Source organism: Leptinotarsa decemlineata, unplaced genomic scaffold (genome assembly GCF_025532065.1).
Source record: "Leptinotarsa decemlineata unplaced genomic scaffold, Ldec_3_MD MMD2_tig00004307_RagTag_RagTag, whole genome shotgun sequence".
Lineage (NCBI taxonomy): Eukaryota > Metazoa > Arthropoda > Insecta > Coleoptera > Chrysomelidae > Leptinotarsa > Leptinotarsa decemlineata.
Genome location: NW_027412606.1, coordinates 6,474,457 through 6,501,419, shown reverse-complemented (window position 1 = coordinate 6,501,419; position 26,963 = coordinate 6,474,457). Strand labels below are relative to the sequence as shown.

The 26,963-nt window shown below is 37.1% G+C and overlaps 1 protein-coding gene across 1 annotated transcript; it reads left to right on the top strand.

Moving 5' to 3' along the window:
• The first annotated feature begins 558 nt into the window (after window positions 1–558).
• LOC111511586 (uncharacterized) lies at window positions 559–23,246 on the top strand. Its single transcript, XM_023167613.2, has 6 exons — window positions 559–696; window positions 8,436–9,093; window positions 13,796–14,019; window positions 14,446–14,843; window positions 19,543–19,910; window positions 22,020–23,246. Exons 2-6 carry the CDS (start codon window positions 8,458–8,460, stop codon window positions 23,049–23,051), a joined length of 2,658 nt encoding a protein of 885 aa, XP_023023381.2. The 5' UTR covers window positions 559–696; window positions 8,436–8,457; the 3' UTR covers window positions 23,052–23,246.
• The last annotated feature ends 3,717 nt before the right edge of the window (window positions 23,247–26,963 follow it).

Sequence of the window (26,963 nt, the reverse complement as noted above, 5' to 3'; positions counted from 1 at the left end):
AAATAGTTGGTTAGACAGCAAATAAATCTGTTTGAAAAATCTGTTTTCCGTTGACCAGTCGTCGCACCCCTACAAACGACAACTCTTAGAATTCAAAACTTGTGCGAGCTAAGGACTAACGAGGTCTTACCTTTTAACGTGTGATTCCTAAATGAAAGAGTTGAATAGATAACTGTGAATAATCTGAATATTTTCTCATTTGAGAAATGTTTATCAATTGATAAAGATGACTGGTGCACTATGTTCCAAGAAAAAAAAATTTAGGATATGTAATGGAAATGATCGATACTACATACAACACAGTTCAAAAAAAAAAAATATCTGACTTTGATAAAAATCCAGTATTGCTGCTTCTAACTAGTGAAATTCTCCTCATTAAGAATTGCTTTTTGAAAATAGTGAAACAACAGGATGAAATGAAGTGCGGAAACCGTCTCATTATTGCATCAGTAACAATAATTAAAAGCACATTAATGAGTATGTTTTTAAAAATGGTACGACACAATTTGAAACCAAACCAATGTACCCAGTCTGAGTCTTTCAAAAATCACCAACCCGCCTTTGTATGCAATACTGACGTATGTTTCAAATAAAACCAATTCTAAAAATAATTTCTGTAAACTGTTCTCTCGTACGTCTATGAGTTAAATTCGTTCGAGTAGTGCGCCTTCGAAATTAGTTTTTGTCCCATACTTTGTAAGTACCTATTCGTTTTTTTTATTCAATGATCACTTCATAATCGCTATTGTTTCTTTATGTTTTCTTTTTTCTGAATATGATTATTTTCTTGTAATAAATAAAAACCTTCTGCACGTGTAAAACTGAAATCATGTGTAAATGTTGTGGTTATGAATAAAATGATTCGATAACCTAGAAATTCCAAAAATATTATACTGACCCTAATTAACTCACTTCTTTTTTCACTTTTAGCGACAATATGAAAATAAACTTCCTGAGAGAGCTTTTGAAATCTCTTTTTGTTTCAATCACACTATAAGAAACGGAGTTGTTATACAGTGTTTTTTTTTAATGTTCCCCCTATCATTTTTTTAACGGGTCAACTCAAAAAATTCAAATTTAGGATAATGAAATGAATGCATGAATACTTCATTTTGAAGTGAAATTGACAGATGAAACTTTCAAGATGGCGACTGAGCAGCATCTGGGAAAAAAATTAAATGGAAGAGGGGTCTTGTGACACAACTTTTTGAAGCTCCTGACGAATGCTTCACAACCCTAGAATATAATGTCAATATCTTCAACTACTACTGCCGTATATCCAATATTGAAACAGGTTCAGTTTCGTACAACTTTTACTTCAAATAGCCCCATAAAAAAGTCCAAATGTGTCAAATCTGGCGAGCGGGCTGGCCATTCTGTAGGTAGGTAGGTAGATAGGTAGGTAGGTCTAAAGTGAGTGGGTCTATTCGATCCTCCACCGCAACCCATAAGGGTTTATTGTGGCTCACACCTATTCACACTCGGACAAATAAATCCAGCTTCTTAACGAAGCCGATTAGTTTGTATGGTGAGTAGTCTTTCAGGTCAGATAATGAGAGTACGGATCTGCCGAACTCAAAAACCTGATTCGGTCCCCAGCGGGGCAGTCACAAAGTATATGCTCTGCTGTTTCATCATTTTCCAGACAGAGGCGACACACATTGTCTTCCAACTGTCCAAGGCTCTGCATGTGATGATTCAAATGACAATGACCTGTAAGAAGGCCTGTTAGACATCGTAGTTCATCCCTACTGTAGTCCAACAACTGTTTGGAATCAAGCTTCGAAGGGTGAATAAACGCCTTGGAGTGAGCCAATTCTGGAAGATTCTGCCAGAAGTCCATAAATCTTCTTATCATCCAGGTGTTCAGTGTTTGTTTGGCAAAGCCCAAAGCGATGCCAATGACAGGTTCTGGTCCGATGAAGCCGTTTGCAGCACCCTCCTTTGCAAGAGAGTCAGCAGCTTCATTGCTTTACAGGCCAGTATGGCCAGGAATCCAGACCAGAGACAATCTGTTAAGTCTTCCTATAGAGGAGAGTCGTTTTTGGCAGTTTGCTACCAATTTAGGCGTTGCTCGGTAGGAGCCAAGAGCCGAGAATATTTTTATTGACTTGTGAGTGAGGTTGGATTTATCCAACCGCACACAATTCAATAGCGTGAATTTCCGCTTGAAATACAGTCGCATAAGTTCCTAGGCAGGTAGATAACTCTGTCGTAGGTCTGCAACTGAAAACACTTGCACTAGAACCGGGAGGTGTTTTGGATACATCTGTGAGCCAACAGCTATCTGCTCTTGATATTTCCTTCTCTCGGAGGTTCCAGTCCTCTCTACTCGGGAATAGTACTTTATAAGGCAGTTCCTAGTTGACAGTTGGAGGCATTTCCAGAATGCTGTGACTTCCAATATCAACCAACAGTCTGTTGCACTCTGCATTGAATTGACTTATGCAATTGGCAATGTGCACAAGTCTGTATGCAGTCCATCTAGCCTCTCTAGCAAGTCTGTATTCAGTCCATCTAGCCTCTCTTTCCAGAAAAATGTGGAGAGGAGGTAGATCTGGAAGAATCTCTATGGCCACTGACGGTGTGGTACTGATGGCACCACTGATAGCCAGACAAGCCTGTCTCGGTACGCCAGAGAGCTTCGCTTGGGCCGTTTTCTGTAGAGCCTTCGGCCACCAAGCAATTACACCATAAGTGATCATTGATCTGACAATCATCATATAAATCCAATGGATTTGTTTGGGACCTAAACCCCAAGTTCTACCACAAGTCCTTTGACATGTCCATAGAGACAGTCTGGCTTTGTGTAAAACTTTTTCCAAGTGAGCGTTCCAGGTGAGTCTTTCATCAAGGACAATGCCAAGATATTTCATCTCCGTTCCAAATGGAATGATCACACCATTGAGGGAAAGTGGCGTTAGATCGTCCAATTTTCTTCTCTTGGTGAAGAGAATTAACACAGTTTTGCTGGGGTTGACAGACATCTGCTCCCTCAGGCACCAACTGTGAACAACGTCCAACGCGCTTTGGAGGATATTACAAGCTACCATTCCCGACGTTGACCTTGCCAGGATGACAAGGTCATCTGCATAAGCTTGCAGATCAACTTTTCTTCTGTCGAGGGCATCAAGCAGACTATCCACCAGAAGCGACCACAGAAGGGAGATAGTACCCCACCTTAGCGAATGCGAGTAATTCGTCATTAAATTGTGACATCTGATCACAAGTTAACTTTTTTGAGAAAGCAAGATTTTGGCTGCTCACTAATTCTCCATCTTCATTCTGAAAAATGTGGGTATTTTTTAATAAAAAAAATTACCTTTTCTATTAAACAGCGACAACGACAACCCTCAAAAGTCCTCAAGGTGACGAAAACGCCACCTTGGCTTACCCAGGCTTGTCTTGACCCAATTGTGGGTCTGGTATTGGATCATGAATGGTTTGTTTTGAGTGCTGGTTTCAATTAGTCGCTTTGCAGTGAAAACTGCAGAAATAGACTCAACTCGATCCCTTAGTTGACGTCTTCGTGAGGGGAGATGTCATCGCCTTTACATAACATGGCCATTATAAAAAAAAACAAAGATTTAGAAAGTTTCAGGTGAACTTACTGAATGTTTTCAGGTAGATAGTTAGATTGTGTTAGCTATTTCTGAGTTTTCATACCTTAACTGAGCAATACTACTTCTGATATTTTGTGTCCATCTTATATACAGTTTCTTTGCCTCAATCGTATATTTGTGCCGGCACAAAGAAATTGCCTATCTATATGCTATGATGGTTATTTGTCAAGTCACAAATCGAATACAAATACGTAGAAATTTTGACCGTAAGCAGAACGTGACTAAGCATTCTCAGCCAAATAAATGAACAGGTCGCCAAAACACGCAATAAATATCTGCCTACGTTTATTATTAATTCCACAAAAATAGCCTTCCTTTGTGACTGTTTTATTCTCCACGCAAAACCCTTCAAGCAAATTTTTGGCAGTGTTCCTAAAAATATATTTCCCTGATCAGGGAAGTAGAATTTAGAAATGTTTCCAAGATAGCAAAATGCAGCCACATAATAACATACAATGTTGAAACAAAATCATGATAGTTGGGTTGAAAAATTCGTTGGCTAACATAAAAAAAAGCTTGAAAAAATATAGATACAAAGATTATAGCGGTCATACAGTGTTTCGATACCAATTTTATAGTACGATAGGTCTTTAGCCCCAAAATAGGCCTCAGTTTCGACGATTACCTCTTCATCAGCGCTAAATTTCTTTCCATCGAGCATTCTCTTGAAGTCGCAGTGGGCCAGGTCTGGAGAATACGGTAGATGCGGAAGCAACTGAAAGCCCAATTAATGCAATTTTGCCATCATTTTCATAGATATGTTAAACAGTGCATTGTCTTAATTGAATACCAATTCATTTTTCTTTAATGGGGCCGTTTCTCCGAGAATTCGTCCTTCAAACGCTCCAATAACGCTATGCAATAGTCGCAGTTGATGGTTTTTTCGTTTTCAAGTTAGTCGATGAATGTTTTGGGTGGTTTCCAGGTTTTGCCGTGATCTTCTTTGGTTATGATTACCAAACGTTTCGACTGCAACTGCAGCAGTCATCTTCATTGGCGTTGCTGAAGTACTCTTTTTGACATGTCAACTCAATCTTAAGCTCCCATTTCTGGTGTGTCATTTATAGTACTGATTTTTTGGGCACTTTCTGTAATGGCGGGTTCGCGGGTACCTCCCGCGCGATTTAGTTGACTTCGTTTTGGTGTTTTTCAAGGTTGTGTGCCAAATCTTTGCTAAATATGTTCTCTCTTTCTTTTATGTTGAAGTTCTCTTGGTGTTTGTGTATTTCTGTGGCTCCAAAATACATTCTTGTTAAATAATTATTCGACGTTGCTAGCTTCTCGGTATTTTCGAACAGGATCTTGTGTTCCCCGTCGGACAGTGCATTTTCAGCGACTGCAGACTTCTCGGTTTGTCCTAATCGGCAACTCCTCTTGTGCTCGACTAGGCGGGTACCAATGCTTCTTTTAGTCTGACCAATATAGACTTTACACAGTTACATGAAATCCTGTAAACTCTCGCCGATTTGAGTGGATCTCTGCTGACTTTTGCTGATCTCAGATACTCAGATATTTTCTTAGTTGGTTTGAAGACGGTGTTGATTTTCACCTTCTTTAGAGTTTTCCCGATTCGGTTGGTGACACCTTCTATGTATGGGATAGACAGTGCCTTGAGGCTGACCTTCACTGGTGTTTCTCTTTGGACGTGTTGTGCGGATTATGTCTTTTCTGCCGTAGCCGTTCGCTTGTAACACAGTTGTTTGGTGTTTTATTTCGTCAACGTTTTCTTCACATATTCACAAAGCTCTGTTTACTAGGGTGTTGATGACGGTTCGTTTCTGTGTTGGATGATGGTTGGATCCATTATGTAGGTATCCATTTGTGTGTGTTTTTTCCTGTCATAATTCGGAAATTCAACAAAAATCATTTGAGTTGAAAATAATTTTGTAACACCTTTTTTTATCTCTGATTTTATTTTTCGTACAGTTACACGCAAATCCCTGTAGCTTCAGCTACTCGTTTTTGAACCTTCAAAGTTAAAATACAATATTGGTTATTTTTGATAAAGAACTTTTAGGCTTTCTACTACTCCATCTTGATACAAAAAAATGTGGGAATCTTCAAAAAAAAAGGAAGAAAGCAATCAATTTCAGAAGAAGTAACTCTATACATAGATGTGTAAATCGTGTAAAGAAATAACTTTGAGACAAAAACTGGAGAAAAAAGCCCTCTTGAAACAACTATCTTCATATAAACATATGAACACGAAAGAAAAATAATTTCGAAACAAATACTTTCATATTTATACTGAATTATACAATTTACTTCTCGCTATTCAGTTTTTATTCCAATCATTCGTTATGGAATTGAATCGGATATCATTCACAGGATTCCTACACGGTATGCTAAATGCAAGAGTAAAAATTTCACTTACATGGGACACTGTCATCCTCACTGGTAGACATCTGATGTTTTGCCATAAGACACTTGCCTTAAAAGTTCTTCGATACGAATCTGGATAACATTATAAGAAGAAAATTCACAATTTATTCATAAAACTACGATTTTACGTCACATAATGAGTTTAATCCACTCATGTCATCGATGACTTTGGCTGGGTTTTGATCAAATGAGCAAATGAATGCCAATACGACGTCATCGATGACATGAGTAGATCAAACTCATTTCGTGACATGAAATCGTAATTTTATGAATGAATTCTGTGTTTTTTCTTATAATGTTATCCATATTGGTACTAAAGAGCCCTAAGGCAAGTGTCTTACGGCGAAACATCATATGTCTACAGTGTCCATGTATGTGAATTTTCTACTCTTTCATTTAATATATTGTGTAAGAATCCTGTGAATGATATCTGATTCAAATCCATAACGAATTTTTGGAATACAAACTGAGTAGAGGAAAGTTTTTTCTGTATAATTCAGTGTTCACATAAAAGTATTTGTTTCAAAAGTATTTTTCTTTCGTATAATTCAATGTTTATATGAAGGTACACGTTTCAGGAATACTTTTTCTTCCAGTTTGTTTCTGAAAGTTACTTCCTTGATAGTCTACACATCTATGTATAGAGTTACTTCTTTTGAAATTGATTGCTTCCTTCTTTTTTTTGGAAGATTCTCACATGTTTTGTATCAAGATGAAATGGTAGAAAGCCAAAAACTTTCTTTTCCAAAAATAAATCATTCCCAAAAAAATAACCCTTTCAATTTAATTGTTGGTGACAATTTTACTCATCATTAGTAATACTTCTTACCTTCGCAAGAGGAACTCCTATTCCATCCGCCGTTGCTTCCGCTGTTATAAATCCTAATACGTTATTCACAATTTCTCTGATTTGTCCACTAAGAACCCCATTTTTCAGCTTATAGTTCAAGAGGATTCCAAAAAACAATAATTAACTCACAATTCACCACACAGAATAATTTCTCCACTTACTGTTTTGAAAAGATGGTCACTACACTAGTTCCTCAATGTTAATGAGCTCTCGTTTCACTTCGCCGGCTGATCTACTGCGCATCCAATATTCACAGGCACAGCTAGCAGAGCTAAGATTCTTTCGAGGAGTTCAAACTTCAGTTCTTTATTTCAAAAAGAACTGGTTAGATGGACAAAAAAAAATCATTTTCATACCGGGGCTCAACGGACTAGAGTTCTAATTCTAATTGAAGCTCAATGCGACACTCATCGAATGTTTTTGGTATGCCTGCGTTTCCAGAATCAAATTGATCAGAAAGTCATTGATTATATCACTTGTTTGATGTAGGAGATTTAAAATATATGATGTGTGGGTTCAGGTTTTGAACACCAGTGCAAATTATGTTACATGCATCTTGAGTTTATCTAACTTCTCAGAAAAACATAGAATTTGGCAGTCAAAATACTTTTTGAGGAAGAAAGTTCTTGGCTTTCTACTACTCCATCTTGATACAAAAAAAGGATGAGGGAATCTTTCAAAGAAGGGAAGTAATCAATTTGAAAATAAGTAACTCTATACATGGATGTGTAGATCATACAAAGAAGTAACTTTCAGACACAAACTGAAAGAAAGTCCTCCTGAAACAGCTACTTCCATAGAAACATTGAATCACACGAAAGAAAAAAAATCTTTCGAAACAAATACTTCTATATGAACACTTAATTATACAGAAGATACTTTTCTCTACTCAGTTTGTATTTCAAACATTCGTTATGGAATAAAAATCAGATATCATTTACATGAGTTCTACTTTAAATGAATGGCAACAAATTGCACTTATATGGAACACTGTCATCCTCACTGGTATACATCGGTTTAAAGTAGAACTCATGAGAATGATATCTGATTTTTATTCCATAACGAATGTTTGAAATATAAACTGAGTAGAGAGAAGTATCTTCTGTATAATTCAGTGTTCATATAGAAGTATTTGTTTCGAAAGAATTTTTTTCTTTCGTGTAATTCAATGTTTCTATGAAAGTAGCTGTTTCAGGAGGACTTTCTTTCAGTTTGTGTCTGAAAGTTACTTGTTTGTTTGATCTACACATCCATGTATAGAGTTACTTATTTTCAAATTGATCACTTCCTTTCTTTGTAAGATTCCCTCATCCTTTTTTTTGTATCAAGATGGAGTAGTAGAAAACCAAAAACTTTCTTTCACAAAACTTAATCACTCCTAAAAATTTAACCCCTTCAAATGTATCATACTCTTTTTTAAAGAAATTACCGCCGAAAACGATTTCCCAATCATCCCAAGTACAAGCCACTGGAGGTGCCAAGCAATTCATAAGCTATTTTTAACTTTTTGCTTATCGTGTAGGCATTCCTGTGTGTTTTCCCACTCAAATAACCTTTACTCACTTTCCTTTCTTTTTCAGGAACTTTCGTTGAAGTTAAATCATGGGAAACATAAATAGTGCGCATTTTGACGAAACTGTTGACGATTTGTGGTGGTCCACGAATGAACCGAATTGCGAAAACAGAATCGCAAAAAGTTCAACGAGCGAATATACCGCCAGTAACAAATCAGTTGCGAGTGAATCAAGTTCAAGAGTATTATCAGAAGAAAAAGAAGAAATACTGAGCGAATTCAAGTTAGAACTTGCACGAAAGCACGAAAAACGAAAGGGAATTATTCTCGAGAAGAAAAAGGAAATGGATGATCTAAGACAGGAAATTCTCAGATTGAAAAAAGAAAATGAAGATTTGAGGAAGTTGAAGGTTACTGACGAGCAAATTGAAACGGATATTGGGAAAAGTGAGACCATTGAGCGATTACGAGCAGAAATCGAGGATTTAAAGAATCGCTTAGAAGAAAAATCCAGACTACTTCAAGACAGTGAGTGCATTATAGAAAAAAATCGTGAACTGAAAAAAAATATAGCCGCGTTACAAGTAGACCTTCAAAGTTTGAATACAAAATTTGTGTGTTTCGAAACCGAACGACAGGAATATAAAAATCATGTAGCAGCATTGAAAGATGTGATATCTGTGTCCAAACATATGCTGCATATTAAAGAAACCGAGTTGACAGAGGTGAGTAATACTCTTTTAATTTAACAAAATCCGCAGGAGAAAACTGTCTATTCATATCTTATTACATAAAAATTCACGTACGAATGAAAATCCATAACGTATTCAAGAAACACTTCATTGTGAGATTTTCACTGAACACATTCACAAAAACGCAACACGTGTTTCGCTATACAATACCTTCTTGAGTCCTGTCTATACTTACTAGAATCTACATATTCAATGCTTTATATATACAGGGCGTTCCAACGAAAACTTGACCCCCTGTAAGTCATAAACGGACATGTAATCGAAAATTTCAAAAAACACGTCAATTTTTATTTCTAGGGGGAGTAATTCCAATATGAAAATCATACTCGAAACTTCACCCCCCTGCGGTCAGCAACTACCCCTCCTATTTTTTTCAACTGCATGGGGGGGTCGAATGATACATCATTTGAAAGGTTTTTTGTCCCTCTATCACCTCTGTGATTTTTTCGATATCGGTTCATTCGTTATTAAGAAATTGAATGTTGAACGTTTTATTTAAGAAAAAACAGAAAATTTGCTGTCGTTCATTTTAATGAGGAAATCAATAAAACTATATCAGTGGAAACAATATCAATGGGTAAGTTGTTCAAAATGACCTCCACCTAGTTCCATACAATAATACAGTCTACTCTCGAAAGCGTTCCGTACATTCTGTATCTGTATGTGTAGAGTAGGGAGGGTGAGTGTAAGCCCACAGCACTTAGGCTACATGTGACCCATTGTTCATCCTCTCGAGGAGTTGTCTTCCTAGGTCATCGTCCATCCTGTCCTTTCCAGGAAGGTGGACAAGTCACTGGGAGATATCTCCTTTACATCGGCAGGTGTAGGCCAAGACTCGCCCAACACACACACTCTCTTATTGACGATAACTACGGGCACTGGCATAGGACATGCCTGACAGTCTCATCTTCCTGTTAACACATTCTGCATAGAGGTGTGTCCCCTAGCCCTATATTATGGAGGTGTTTCCTTAGTAGACAGTGGCTAGTCAGAGATCCTACTGTTAAGCGTAGATTGTTCCTGGTCATCGTCAGATATTTATTCGGCGCCAGCTTCCCAGGGTCGCCCAAGGTGATCTTGGCAAGATTTTATCCTTTGATTCCATCCCATCTCTTTAGAGATTGAGCATGGGTGTAACATTTGGCTAGTTCCGCAATTGTGGAAGTCATCAGGCCGTAGGTGCCACTTAGTCTCAACATTCTTAATCCAGCCGCATCCTTGGCTGAAGAGTCGGCAATGCGATTACCTTTACTTCTGTCGTGCCCTTTAACCCACCTCAGGATACTTTTATTATCTACCGAGGCTTTGGCTAAATCTTTGTGACACTCTAGTACTAGCCCTGAGGTTACACGTTGTCTGTTCAAGGCTAATAGTGCTATCAGTGCAGATTGTTATGTTTTTACCAGAAATTCCTTTCCTGATTGTTTCTTTTGTGGCGATTGAGATACCAGCCAGTTCTGTTTGGACCACGCTGGTATTTTTTATCATTTCCTACTTAATCCTTAGGCTCAGTGATCTGGAGTACACTCCACATCCTGAGCCTTCTTTGGTTATATATATATATATATATATATATATATATATATATATATATATATATATATATATATATATATATATATATATATATATATATATATATATATGAGCTGATGAGCTGTTTTCTCGTGTTTCGGGTATCGAAATTGATGTTATGTCCTGTTTGAAGTACGTGTTGGAAGAGAGAAGACGTGGTGATTTTTCCCTCCACTGCTAGTTTGTGTTCATCTTTGCGAATGTTGATTCGTCTGTTGGTCTGGCCGATGTAAGTCCTGTCACAATCATGGCATGGTACTTCATACACTCCTTGTGACTCCAGTGGTATCTGATCCTCGGGATTACGAAGCATGGACCTTATTGTCCGTTCTGGTACGAACGAAGTTGATATGTTATGTCGGTGAAGAATTCTGCTAATTTTATCTGTTGTTCCTGCAATATATGGTAGTGTGGTTGTTATGACCGGTGTATCTCGAGTTTTTTGTTGTTTCCGTGTGGTCTTGGCAGCCGCTTTTATACTTCTTTCTGAATAGTTATTCATTTGTAGAGTTGTTTCGATGGTGTTCAACTCTTGTTGTCTGTGATCGTTGTCTGCCAGCCTCCTCGAACGTGTAATGAGTGTTTTTGCCACCGCGTGAATTTGTTTTGATTTGTTTTGGGTGGTGGTGTGAATTTGCGTTTAGGTACCTATTCGTGTGTGTTGGCTTTCGATATACCGTGTGACCTAATATTCCGTCCGGCTTTTTCATAATCAGTACATCGAGAAATGCGAGCTGGTTGCCTTCTTCAACTTCCTTCGTAAATTTAATGCGTGTATGGATTTCATTCAAATGATTAAAAAACCTGGAAAGTTCTTGGTGTCCATGAGACCAAATCACGAAGATATATATATATATATATATATATATATATATATATATATATATATATATATATATGCGTATTGCATTTGTTGCATCTGACTCTATGTTTTGTTTTATTTGTATTTTGTGGGGTTTATTACACACAAACCTGGGTTCAATTGCATCACCGGTTGCCTGCAGCAGAGGTTGCGCAGTAAACGTCTCAATTGACCCATTCCTACTTCGAAGTTTACACCAGCCGTGCGCAATCGTACCATGGTCATTAACGCAATCTCCTTAACGTACAGTACCAGAGGCGTCAGACCCGTAATTAATTCCACTGCTGCGGTTGGTTTTGTCTCATGGCTCCTGTGATGTTTAAACAAGCCAGTCGCTATATTTGATATAATTTTTGGATGGCGTTGCTTGTGAAACTTTCGGTCCACATGCAATGGCTTCGTACGTTAACATAGGTTTTATTATTGCAACGTAGATCCAGGTGACCACTCGGGATGAAAGACCCCATGCGCGTCCCACTGTCCTCCGACATTGCTCATAAGACACATATACTTTTTTTGCTCTACTCTCTAGGTGATAGTTCCATGTTAGCTTTCTGTCGAGGATAGTACCAAGGTATTTCACCTCTTCAGAGAAGTTTAGTTTGCTTTTGAAGATTTCGGGAGGTTTTAAGCCCGATAAACTTATTTTCCTGGTGAAAAGGACCATCTCAGTCTTCTTGGCATTGATCGACAGTGAGTGTTCCTTACACCATGTTTCTATTAATTTGAGGCCATCCTGCGCTCTATCGCCCAGTGTGTTCACAAATTTGCCGGTCTGCAAGATAACTATGTCATCTGCATATGCAATTGTGTAAAATCCATTATTGTTGAGGTGAATAATCAGGGTATCCAGAACTATGTTCCAGAGAAGGGGTGATGAGACCCCTCTCTGTGGACATCCCCTCATGACCAGTCCTTTCACTGTGATGTCTTCTACATTGATATTGCTCCACTAGATATTGCTCTACTAGTGAGCATCTTGAGTATCTATTCTCCTACTACCAGGGGTACATTCCTGGAGTGTAGTTGCTGGAAAATTAGTGGAAAACTTGTTTTATCAAACGCTCCTTCGATATCTATGAATATACCCAGGGTGGATTTTTTATTGTCCAATGATCTCTCGATTCTGTCAACCACGTGGTGAAGAGCCGAACCAGTAGACCTTCCCGGAGTATACGCATGCTGATTTGGATGAAGTGGGTTGTGAACTAATACTTCATCTCTTATGTACCGCGTACATAGCCTCTCCATAGTTTTTGAAAAAAAAGATGTGAGTCTAATTGGTCGGAAAGTTTTTGGTAAGGTGTAGTCCATCCTACCTGGTTTGGGTATAAATACTACTCGTACTTCTCTGCACTTACTGGAAATATACCTCAGAGCTAGAGAGGCTCTGAATATTCCAACCAGGTGCGGCATAAAAATATCCAGTCCCCATTGAAGTAGGGATGGTCTTATACCGTCAGGTCCTGGTGACTTTAAGGGGGAAAAGCCCTATATGGCCCATCTTATCTTGTCCTCGTCAATTACTGCACTAGCAGATTGCCAGTCGTATTGTGGAGTGTTGTTGGTACTTCCGTCCAGTTCGTCGTTCCAGAAAAAGAAGAACCTGAGAAGTGAGTTTCCATAATAATCTCAGCACTCTCTTGTAGGTCGGCGGCTTTGTCGCCATGTTCCCTCGTCAGGATGCCGATATTCGTATAGTGGTCATTTGAGAGTGCCTTCTGTAGCCTAGAAGCTAGTGGGAAGTCTTCGACTGTCTCACAGTAGGCTCTCCAGGCTTATCTTTGCTTTCGTCTGCAGACTTTTTTGAACTCTCTGAGGTTGGCGTGGTATATACCCCAGTCCTCTTCGAGTCTTGTATGTTTTGCCTTGTTAAAGGTCGTTCACGCTGTCTTCCTGAGGTGTTCCAGTTCAGGGCACTACCATGTGTTGGTTGTGCCATCTATCGGGGTTATTATAACACTCGTGGAATACTTGCGATGTACCTAACGAAAATAAAATGTATGTTAGTTGTTGCAATAGTTATACAGCCGCCTAAGTGGCGGTATTCAAACAAATACACGTATATAAAAAAATTGGACGTGATTGAAACAAAATTATTATATATTTTTAATGAGGATACGCCAATATGCCAACAACAAAAACATCACAAAGTTCATGTGACAGAAACAGTGTTGACCAGTGTAATTTTTTAGTCCAGCATAATTTCGTTCATCATTATCATCTAAATTTTTCCAGCTTAAACAAAAATTTGAGGAAATTGAAAAATCCGTGGCGGAAAAAGAATTGGACGTTCTTTCCCAAGACATGAGAAGTGAATACGAAAGACAAATGGCGAATATCAGAAATCTCAGGATATTGTATGAAGAGAGACAAAGAGTAGAGAGAAGGGAGAAACAGGAACTGATTTCTCAATTGGATGATATCAAGAAAGAGCTTCAAGCAGAAAAGGAGAAGGGAAGGTAATCAAACTTAATTCATATTTCCTTAATTATTGCAGTAGTTTTTATATCCATCGGTTCACTGACAGGTTCCAATACGATGGAAACGATACAATTGCATTGCCTCGAACTCAAGTAAAATTGAGCTCATTTTGAATAATGAGAATCGGGGATTATTTCAAACCAGTCGTTTCAAACTTTTAGATATACACGTGAAAATCACTTTCGAATATTTATTGATGTTTATAAAGAAACGCAGCATTGTTAATGAGTAGAGTGGAGGCCTGCCTGTGGAAGATATTTTTTATCGAAACTGACCTATGTATAAATTTTATTTGATTCCATTGGATTCTTGAGAAAAATTATGAAAATTTGGAATTGATTCTGAATTTTATGTTGTATATCCTATTTAATAACAACAAGTGATCACATTTTTCCTTATTTCAGTGAGCTGAAAGAGCGAATATCAGAATTAGAAAATGACAACTCACAGAAATACGATGAAATCAAAACGCTTGAATCCAACTTGGGTCTCTCAAGAGCTGAATGTAAACAACTTCAAGCCGAATTGGCAGTAATCAACCGACTTTTCTCAGAAATTTTGCTCGGTTTCAACAGTTCTCAAGATTTAGATTTGGATAAACTGCAGAAACATTTGGAGGATCATCGTGATCTCCTGCAGGATATTGTTGTCAACGAAATATCTTCAGAAGTTTCGTATGCGTTACCAAAAGTACTTCTTGACCTTCTCAAACAAGTGAATAATCCTGAAGAAATTGAAGAACAACTGAAAGATGAACCCAACTTGCTGAGTGGCCAGTTAGAATCAATTCAGGAAGAAATAGGTAATTCATTTATGAAAACTGAATACTAACAAAACTCTTGAAACTACAATACGTTATGAAATACTTATGAGGTTATGAAAAATATGTATGATGATTCCATGAATTATCTATTTTAAATTCCACGAATATTTTTTTGATAAGTTTTCGACAAAGCAACCATTTTTTTGTAAAAAGCCAGTGTTATGTCTCACCTGTATTCTTTTCGATATAAGTTTGTTGGTCCCAAAGAAGGACGAATGAGTTTTTAAACCACGTCTTCATCAAAAATGAAAGGTTCATCATTACCCTGGACGCTCCAGCACATCAGCAACCGATGAAAATGTTGAGAAAGTGAAGAAAATTGTTATGATGAATCGTCCAATCACTATTAAAGAAGTTGCTGAGGATGTCAGCATATCGGTTGCCTCATGAAGCGTGTGGCAGAGAGAGATAATGTATACAGCAAATACAATTTTTTTGTATAAATGATACCTTCCCGATAAGTGAACAAACACCTGTTTGAAGGATCATCAACCCTTCCAAAATCTGAACCGAATTGCAGATGCTCTTTTGACGATTTACGAGCAGTTACCACAACAAATAATTAGAAACGGAAAAACATGTTTCAAAACAGATTCAAAACAATTACTGAAATATTCTGCAGAAAATCTGTTCTTCAATCGAGGTCACCTTCAGTTAGTTGGTGTACCATTTCAATTTTGCATGAATGATACCTATTCCTCTTCAAAAGTCTTCACACACTAGAAGGAGATACCTCACAAACAGTCGCGACGGAATAAGTAGACTGTGTTAGGATTTACTACCATCTCACCAATTCACAACACAACAAAGTTTTTGTTTCGGGGTTGAAATTAGATGATTTTAATGTATTTCCACGTGTTAAAACCGAAAGTGACCATAAAAATTATATATTAGCTCTTGTTTTCAAGATATAGTATCATTATATTATATATATGTATATTGAGTTTTCAACAAATGAAATATTTCATCACCAACAGTTGGTACACATGTTTGTTTACATAACACCCCTCTCATCAGCTGTTCTTAAATAGTAAACATAACCTATGTGAGTTTGTCAATTGTACGCACGTGGTTGCTATTGAAATTATCGTGTGAAGTTGATTTTTGAATTAATTTAAGTGCTGATCTGAAATGCCTCGAAAGTATGTGAATTCTGTCGATAGCTTTTGCTATATATGTGGTGAAATAACATTTAAGGCTCAGAAACGTAAAATGACACCTATCGTTAAGACAGCCTATGAACATTATTTTGGTGTGAAAGTTGGGGACCAAGATAAATCATGGGCTCCTCATATATGTTGTAATTCTTTTTCCGTCATATTGCGAGAGTGGCTGAAAAATAAAAACCGGGCAATGGCTTTTGCAGTACCTATGGTTTGGCGTGAGCCTAGCAATCATACAGACGACTGTTATTTCTGCTTAACTCCTCCCATTAAGCAAGGTTTATCTATGAAGAAAAGAGGAACGGTTAAATACCCTAATCTCCCATCTGCTCTTCGGCCTGTACCACACTCAGACAATTTGCCAGTCCCTTCTCCACCCCAAAACTATGAAATTTTAGAGGAAGGTGATGAAGACTGTTTAGAAGGAGCAACCCATCCTTCTACATCCTATGACCCTGATTTTGAGGTAAGCGATAGGTCTAGTGATCCGCACAGAATTAGTCAAGCAGAGTTGAGTGACCTTATAAGAGATCTTCGCTTGTCTAAGGAAAAGGCTGAGCTGTTAGGGTCAAGACTACAACAGTGGAATCTTCTAAAACATGATGTGAAAATATCTCAGTACAGACAGCGTCAAAAAGATTTGCTTCCTTTTTTTGAGAAAAAAGAAAACCTCGTAGTTTGTTCTGATGTTGATGGTTTGATGGACTGCTTGAATTTGGATCACACTCCATCTGAATGGAGACTGTTTATAGACTCTTCAAAATTAAGCTTAAAAGCTGTACTTCTGCATAATGGAAATCAGCTACCCTCTATTCCTATAGGTGATGCAGTTCACATGAAGGAAACGTATATAAATATGAAAACACTTCTCCAATCAATCAAATATGAACAACACAAGTGGCACATCTGTGGTGATCTGAAAGTCATTGCTATACTCCTAGGAATGCAATTAGGGTTCACCAAGTACTGTTGTTTTTTGTGTCTGTGGGACAGTCGGGATAGAAAATCTCACTATAAAAAAATGAACTGGCCTACACGAGACCTAAACCCTAATGAGAAAAATGTAGTTTACGAGCCTCTTGTAGATCCTAAGGATGTTCTCCTTCCCCCATTACATATTAAGTTGGGACTAATGAAAAACTTTGTGAAGGCCATGGACCAGGAAGGACAAGCTTTTAAGTACTTGAGAGCAAAGTTTCCCAGGTTGAGTGATGCTAAAGTCAAGGAAGGCATCTTTATTGGGCCTCAAATCCGTGAAATCGTAAATGATCCTGCTTTTGACATGATTTTAACAGGAAATGAAAAAAGAGCCTGGGAAGCCTTCAAAAGGGGTTGTACATGGGTTTTTAGGTAACAAAAGAGATGATAACTTCACAGCATTGGTTAAAGAGCTTGCTTCAAGCTTACCACCAACTTGGATGCAACATGTCCTTAAAAATTCATTTTCTTCACTCTCATCTTAATTTCTTCCCACAAAACTGTGGAGCTGTGAGTGACGAACATGGAGAAAGATTCCATCAAGACATTGCCTTAATGGAACAGAGATATCAGGGCCGTTGGAATGAAGCAATGCTTGCAGACTACTGCTGGTGTGTGTAGGGATGCTCCAGAAGTGTTTTATAAAAGACAAGCTAAACGACAGCGATCTTACAATGAATCGGATGGACTTAATTGAAATTTGGTGGTACAAACTTCTTTTATTTGTCAAAACACTAAGAATAATGTTTTTTTTTCATTAATTTTGTACTTAAAATATTCTAAAAGAAACATAACAAAATTGTTTTATGTACTTTCACTTTTCACATATAGTATAACTACTCTTTAAGATTAAGTACTGTGTATCTCAAAAACCAGAGCTAATAAAAATTTTGCATTGTTATTTTCGTTTTTATCACCCCAAAATTAGTAGAAATTGACTAATTTAGTGTAGGAAACATTCAAAAAATATTTTTTGTTGTGTTGTGATTTGCACTTGCTATTCTTCCGGAATGGACCGGTAGTTGTAAATTTAGATACAAGTTCCTTCAAATATTTTTTACAGATAGGATGATTCGGAAAACGTTCATTGAAAATCCTTTCGGTCTCGTGAAAGTTACGCGTCGCACCGTAAATGAAAATCGCTTCAATTTTTTCTTCCAATGAAGAGAATATTCTAAGTGAGCAATGATGTTCGTTGTCGTAATAACATTTTTTGTCGTTTTCATATACAAAAAATAACTTAACAAACCTTATCGGGTTGTTGGAATTGCCATATGACAGAAATATCGATATTAATGTGTTTACCTTCAGGAAATTATTAAATGTTATACCATTTTGTAGTAGGTGAAGATATTGACTTCAAATTCTAGGGATGTGAAGCATTTGTCAGGAGCTTCAAAAAGATGGGTGAACAAGACTTCCCCTTTCCTTTTAATTTTTTCCCCAGGTGGCACCCAGTCGCCATCTTGAGAGTTTCATCTGTCAATTTCACTTCAAAATAAAGTATTCATGCATTAATTTCATTATCCCAAATTTCTGTTTTTTGAATTGACCCATTCAAAAAATAAAAGAGGGGACATCAATGGCGTACATCGATGTTTCGGAAAAAAACACTTGTCTTATTGCTTTTTTACCAGCAATCTGAATAACATTATGAGATGGAGTACTCAATTAATTCATAACTATACGATATTATTTCACGGATGAGTTGAATCTATTTATAATAATAAGTAATGACATTCATATGCTGGCTAATGCTTGATGAAAATCCATATCGAAACCTAGTGACGATATTACTTTTAATTGACTATAAAAGTTTTACAAAACCGTAACACGTGTTTCACTAAACAATAGCGAGTTGTCGAATTCAGAAAATCATTAAAAATATACCCATTGAATAATTCGTTTCATGCAGTGGAGAAGTTCTCATCTACGTGAAGGTCTCTAATATTCGTTCCTTATTTTTTTTCAAATACATAAGTTACTGCTGTTCATTTTTATTTTTTTCTGTCTTGCTGAAATCGATGAAGATCATTAATATTTCTGGCAAAATTGTTCGAATTGAAGTGACGAAAAATTGGCTTTGAAATGGAGTTTAACATTGACAACTCTCAAATCCATAAGAATACACAATAACTTCAAAAGGGTCATTTTGTATGACAGGCGATTTGTACTTGTACATGCTTGTATGTTTTATCGATTTATTACTTACAACCGACAAATTTCAATTGATGAAGATGGTAAGTTGGTTTTATAGGAGAATATCCTACATTTCCAGAAGGACGGTATTCCACCTCATTATTTTTGTGAATTAAACGATGAATGAATGATAAATAGGTGGATCAGTCAGGTGCAGTCAAGAACTCTGGAGTAGTTTATTCGATTTCAAATTATCTCAAAATATGCTCATGAAAACATTTGAGCTTTACAATTTTCACAACATTAGGTTCTTTTTATTTTTTTATGGGAAACGCCACAATGTGTTGTAATATGCTTCACACAAATATCACTTTATTTTCCAATATTTTTTGTTGCAGAGTCAACAACCTCCACAATACACCAACAAATGAACAGTGCTGAGGAAATAGTTGAAAATCTTCCGAAGGTATGGAGAGTCCTCATAGAACTCCTCAGTCACCAAATAGTTCCGACCAACACACTTACAAACAGCGAAGATAAAGAAAATCCTTGCTATAAGACTGTGGAAACACCAAAGGGACCAAGTTTAGTACTTAGTGTTAGTCAGACGTTCATTAGGTTGAAGGACTTAATTTTAGAGAAGAAAGCCCTGGAGAAGGAAACTAATCATCTGAAACAGTTGAACGGACACCTGGAAAATAGGTTACAAGATCAAGAGAAGAGATTGGAATTGGTTCATTCAGAACTATCTAAAACTTGGCTTGTGGTAAGTATTTTATTTCACCTTCAAAATGTATACCGAAAAAACTGAACACAAGACAATTTCTCAAAGTTGGCGTTTAGAAAAACAAAATTTACTCAACACGGATGAGGCGTGTTATGAATTTCATCAGATCATTGATGATGTTTTTATACATTGTATACGTTGCTAGATTTCCTGGTTGAAAAAGGACACAAATATATTTCATATCATATATTTAACTTCTCAAGATGTGAACTTCATGGACCAAGTAAGGATTTTCGTCTTATCAATAACGATATTTAGGACGGTTAAAGAATCCTGTTTAGAATTATTCGAATTATTTATTATTTGTACACTATATAATTCGGAAAATTGCAAACGTCTATCAGAGTTATTTTCTTTCAACTTAAGGACGGGAAAAATTTATAGGGAATATTTCAAATGTTTGTTTTCCAATATTTTATTCAGTTTACTTTTGATTTCCCACTGTTCAGTAACATAGTTTCTTTCATTGTGCTAATCACAATTATAATAATCAATTAAATGTGCTGTAATATTAGTGCACTACTGTTTTTATGCTAGAATTCAATTTTCGATATTCCGATGCGGAATAGAGCATGGTGAACAAAATATAGTTAATTTAAATAGTCAAAATACTGCTGAATACTATATTAGAGTCCACTGAGTCAGTAACGATAGACCAACATCCGTACATCGATGAAACGCAAGATCAAGATCTGCCGAAAACTTCGCCGTTGTCCGTGAGAGTGTGCAGGAGAAACCGAGACAGTCGATTTCACGTAACTCACAATAACTTGGCCTTTCGCAGGCCACAACTTGGCGAATTATCCGTCGTGACTTGGGCCTGCACTCGTATAAAGTTCAACCGTCCCAGGAACTGAAGATAACCTATCATAGACAACAACATGTGTTCGCTGAATGGGCTCTGGAGCAGTTGGCAACTGACCCTAATTTTCATCGATATTATTATTTTGAGCGACGAGGCCCATTTCTATATGAATGGGTACGTGAACCATCAAAACTGTCGAATTTGGGACGATACCAATTCACATGAGATCCAAGAGTGTCCATTGCATCCCGAAAAAGTCACTGTTTGGTGTGGATTTTGGGCTGGCGGCTTTGAAAACGATGTTGGCCAGGCCATCAATGTCTACGGCGAGCACTATATGTCGATGATAACCAACGACAACCAACAACCATAAACAAGATGGATCTACGTGCTACACAGCTCATGCTACATTGGATATTCTGCACGAGCCATTTGAGGGCAGTGTCATTTCACGTTGAGGTGACGTGAACAGGCCACCGAGATCGTGTGATTTAACCCCGTTAGAGTTTTTCTTGTGATGTTTTATCGAGTCGCAGGTGTATGCGAATGAGCCACAAACCACAGCGGTCCTCAAAGCCAAAATAACTCATATCATCGGTCAAATTTAGCCAGATTTATGCATCAGAACCATAGAAAATTGGACGTTTCGGCTTCACCCAGAGAGCGCACTAATTTTATTCGTTTAAAAATGTCCTTGTAGTACGAAACTGCAGGAACGTTAGTCACAAATAAAAGTGGTATAAAAACAGGAAGTTTTAATTCTCATTTTTCAGTACGTTATTTTTCAATTCCAAGCATCAAATTTCAATTCGTGAATTGTGAACAAGAAAGTGAAACAATTTTTAATGGAATCCTTCTAAGTATTCAAAAAAAATTATTTTAGAAGTGAAAACGCTCAACGTTTGCCGTCGATTTTCCAAATGGGAATCGACGGCGATTTTTTGGTCCACCCTGTATAAGCGATAGATGAAAGTTAATTGAATTGGATTTATATTTCAGAGAAAAATGTTTAATTTTATTTCACAACAACAAATACCTACTTTTCTTTACAAATAAACTTCTTCTAACTTCGAATATCTAAAGAATGTTTGACATATTTGAATGATAAGAGAAGGTAAACGGAGAGAAAGCTTTCAAGTTTAATGCACAATTTGTTTTCTTCACAAGTGATTTTTTCATTTCATAATTTTATAGTTTTTAGCATTATATCTTTCAATGACTCTTATATTTTCATTCCAGTATCCTTGTGTTCTTCACTTAATTTATTGATTTCGAATTTTCAGGTCGGAAAAATGCAGAAACAACATCAAATGCTTCACACGCAGGAGAAAATTTTACGTTACGAACTTGCTCAAAAGCGAAAACTACTTACGGAACTCAAAGAAGAATTGGAATACAGCAGAGAAAAGTGGGCTGAGGCTAGAGCAAAAAATTCCAAGACTGAACTACAGTGGAGGCAACTCAGAACAGAATTTGCTGCAAGAAAAAATACTGTGTTGAATGATGATCTGAATAACAGCACAGAAAGCGGATATAGTGACGATAGGGAGTGTTCTAGCAGTGACGATGAGCCAGGTTATGAAACAGACATTTCCGAATGTGCTCAGAAAACAACAGGAGAAAAAGGAGTGGAAAATGAAGAAATGCTTCCAAATAATGAGAGAACGCTTCCTGAAACTGTTGGAAATGATTTGGCAGAAGAATTCACAACAGAAGCCAATTCAAAAGCAGCAGCATCCGGATACATAATTCAAAAGCAACAATTGACAGATGTACAAAATAGCAGTGAAGATACTGGCCAAGTATTCTCATCTGATACTTCAGGAAGGGCTGATGATGGAAAATTGACATCGCTGGAAGACATTGAAACGTATCAAAATGAAGTAGCCAAAAACCCTCCCCCTGAGGAAACAATACACCTACCATCCACATCAAATGAAGACTTCTCCAGTTTTGAAGGGCCCTTAGACAATACTCCAAGTACTTCGAAAACTCAAACACCAATGAGAACCCTAGAGGAAGTTTTAGCAAGGAGGGATGAAAGACTCAGGCGACTTGAAGGTCAAGCTGAACAGTTAGTAACGAAAGTAACTAATACGGCAAACAGAAGTGTGGTTATTTCCAATAGACTCGATGACCTACATGGAGTGTACGGACAAGGTTCGGAACCTGAAATTGAAACGAATAGTACTTCTCAATCAGACTTAGTGGAAATTCGTGATACATCTGTTATCAGCAATATTGACACAAACGATACAGACATATCTGATGAGAATGTCAGGGATAACAATAATGACGATGAACACAATACTTGATGAAGAAAGTAAACATGTCTGTTTAACTAAGTATTGTATGGCCAGCAGCCTTTTGGAATAATCATGTATTATTTTTATACCCTTCTATATATCGATATTAATGTTGTTTTTGTTGTCTTTTTCAATTTAAGATATTTATTTTGTCAATCACCGTTTTGATATAGATTTTTTATTGAGTAAATCAATTCTAGGTCCTGATAGTTTATTTTTTGATCAGCGACAGCATTTTTGAAATGATGAATTTGAAAATATCAATCTCGGAATATTCAAATTCGAAGTTTAAACGATGCGTATCTTCAATGATATACATTCAGAAAGACGTTACATAGTAAAAATTGTGGAATGAACGATATATATAGTGGTAAAAACAAGACAAATTGAAAGGAAAAAATCAGCAAGTTACGATAGCAAGAAAATAGCAAAGAATAATTGGTTATATTGTTAATTTACTTACACTATTTCCACACTAGAATCCACAATGCCGGAAATTACTTTTCGACAACGTCTAATCAGGTGAATTTTGAAACGGCTGAATATCAAAAAGACGTGTTGTGATGATGAAGTGTCCGTCATCGCACTTAAAAGATGCGCAAATGAACTCGCATTAGTATTTTGCAGACTTTCCAACCTGTCCTTAGAGAAAAGGGATTTGTCCTTCTTGTTGGAAGATTGATCGCATTCAGAGTGTTCCCAAAAAGGGCAAGAAAAATCTTCCAAATAACTATAGACCAGGCGCTTTGCTATCACTGAGATAAAAAATCATGGAGAAAGCCGTAAACTACCATATCTTTAAATATTTGGAAGGCTTCAATATATTGAGCGATCATCAATATGGCTTTCGGAAACAAAGATCAACAGGCGATCTTCTATCGTATGGCACCCCATCGAGAAACATGGAGAGCCTAGAGCTGTTGCGCTTGCTATTTCTACGGTCTTTAACTGTGTATAACATGAGGGTTTGCTGGCCAAACTTCGATGCTATGGCTTGTCTTATCATTTTTTGCATGGCAACGTTCCCTGCAAGTGACCATCGATGGATATCTCTCGAATACCTTTCGCTGGTGTTTCCCAGCGATCCATATTGTTTCCAACCCTCTTTTTATTGTATATAACGAGATATTGGAAAAAAAACAAGAATCCAATATATTGCTTTGCTAACGACAGCACATTGAACCGAATATAATAATGACAGGACAGACAATTCCGTTTTCTGCTTCGATAAGTTTGTTGGGGGGTTAAAATGGACACCAATATGTCTTGGCACAACCATATCGCTGGAATTGCAAAGGCTGCTTCTCAAAAGCTTATAACACTGTTCCGAACCAGAAAAATGTTCACACTTCAGTAACTTTTGATGCTTTATAAAGCTCAGATCAGACCTTCTTTGGAGTGTTGTTCTCATGTATGGAGCTCCGACCCCAAACATACCCTGAAGCTGCTGGATTGCATCCAGAAAAGAGCCATCCGCCTGATTAGAGACGCAAACATCACTTGCAACCTTGATAGTCTGGAACATCAAAGAAAGGTTGGAGATTTGTCTCTCTTCTATAGATACTTTCACAGGAAGTGTTCAGGTGACTTGGCACATTTGATTCCACCAAGAGCGGTACATATCAAAAATACGCGACGAACTGTGGCTGCTCATCGTTTTGAGGTTCAACTGAGTACATCTCGAGCTTCAATGTTTAAGAACTCTTTTATTTGGAGAATTAGGTTTAAGTGGAATGAACTTCCTGAGAACGTTTTTCCAAATGAATTCAATCTCCAGCGATTCAAATACAATGTGAATCGCTACTTTCGCACAGGCACCGCTCTCAGAGCGCCTTGAGGATTTTCCTGTAGAGTTTGTTTTTCCTTAAAAAAATCGCTGATAGTCTTTTCTTATAATGTGTCCAGAGATAAATGTTGAAATGTATGATGGCAAATACTCCGTTTATATTTCTGTAGTGTTTTTTGAGATTTTCAATACTATCAACTAGCTGACCAGTCACAATGTGAATGATTCACCAATGTGCGTGTTTAGACATTCATGCTGACTAGGTCAATAAGGGTTTTTAGTGTAATATGAATGAACATTTTCTCCTAAAGTGTCCTCTTTCCCTTATATACAATATTAGATGAAATATAGGTGAACTGGGTACAGTGAGGATTTCTGCATTTTTTTGGTGCATTGTTGAGCATTACTCTATATGGTGGAATTGGCCGATACTTGATGAAAATGCATAACTAGGATATTCAAAAAAATACTTTATAGTGAGATTTTCACCTCTAAACTGTTTCACAAAAACGCAATACGTGTTTCGCCATACAGTGGCTTCTTCGGGTGGTGTCTTTACTAACTATATTTATTTTACATATTCAATGCTTTAATTTTGAATTTCCATCAATGAAACATGGACCTAATATTCCGGCCCAGACATTCAACTTTTGGGGATGTTGGGTATGTATTTCTGCGCATTGTCTTGGGTTTTCATCCGACCAATAACGGCAATTGTGACGGTTCACGCAACCATTTAAATAAAATGAGCTTTCGTCCGATAAACAGATGTTATAAAGCAGCTCGGGATTTTACATTAATCTCTCACTCATGCCCTCACAAAACTCCTGTCTTCGGTCAAAATCATCCTCATTGTGTTCATGAACAAGTTTAATTTTGTAAGGATGGAATTTGTGGTTGTTGAGGATTCTCCATGCGCTCATATGGCTTATTCCGGCCATTGCTGATAAACCTCTGGTACTTAACCCGGGATTGGCGATGACTTGACCAATCACTCCAATCACATTATCGTCATTCACTACCCTTCTCTGAACATTTTATTTCTTATATAAAACCGAACCTGTCTCCCTAAATTTTGTGACCAAATCCAGAATGTGATTTCTGCTTAGGTGTTTACCAGGGTTTTGCTCGTTAAATAAAATTGATGTTCTATTAGAATTTTGGTATTTGCCAAAAAATAAAGCAATAACTGAAACCCTTTCAGCAGAAGTGTAAGGCATTTTTAAACAAATAACAATACACGACCCGTTTGAACAAAACAATCGAACGATGTACTAATGAAAACTGGAAGAAGAGGAGTAGGTATTGATTTAAAAAAAGGGATTTTATTTAACAAAAAACTGATAAGAAGAACTGCTCGAAATTTTTTTTATTCAGACATACAAGTCACCGAGTGGTATGTCTAATGTATTATTAACATGGCAATTTTAACTTCAAATTATCTCTAAAACTAATCGTTACAAAAATTTTCTTTTAACAAAGTTGCAAAGGTATTCGAAAGACCTTTAAAAGAAGGTGCCACTCGACCTACTTTCCCTATCTAAATAGGGGTCGTCGGACGCACCCCTCCGAGGGGGTGCGTACTACAAAAAATCTGATTAGTCTGAAAGGTGTCCCCCTTTAATTAGAAATCGACGTGTCCGAGCTTTTTTTAAAAATCTTATTTTTTATATTCAAAAACGGCTCTGTTAAGTTTTCGTTGTTACACATTATATACCTATTTTACCGAATTACACCGAACAAGCCATTGTTTGGCGAAACACTTGTTGCGTTTTTGTGAAACTATTTAGTGAAAATCTCACAATTAAGTGTTTTTTGAATACGTTGAATAATACTCTGATTATTTTTTACTGGAGAAGGAATGCTTTATGAAGGTATAAGGAAGCACTCCAATTACAATATGGGGAACTCCTTCCCATTGAACCAGTCGGTAGTATTAGGTTGTTTCAAACGTTTTGTCCGTTTTTATGAGTGCACTTTAAACTGTATATCTTGGTGAATACTTACTTGATATGAGTACCATTTGAATCAGTATACTTTTGTCAACGCTTTTAATGATGGTAGTCAGTTGGCGTAAGGTCTGGAGAGTATGGTGGTTGACGCAAAACTTCGACGCTCAATTCGTTTAATTTTCA

Coding starts and splice junctions, on each gene's coding strand:
- LOC111511586 (XM_023167613.2), top strand. CDS start 8,458: ATGGGAAACATAAATAGTGCGCATTTTGACGAAACTGTTGACGATTTG. Junction 14,844..19,542: donor ATCAATTCAGGAAGAAATAG/GTAATTCATTTA, acceptor TTTTTGTTGCAG/AGTCAACAACCTCCACAATA. Junction 19,911..22,019: donor TATCTAAAACTTGGCTTGTG/GTAAGTATTTTA, acceptor TCGAATTTTCAG/GTCGGAAAAATGCAGAAACA.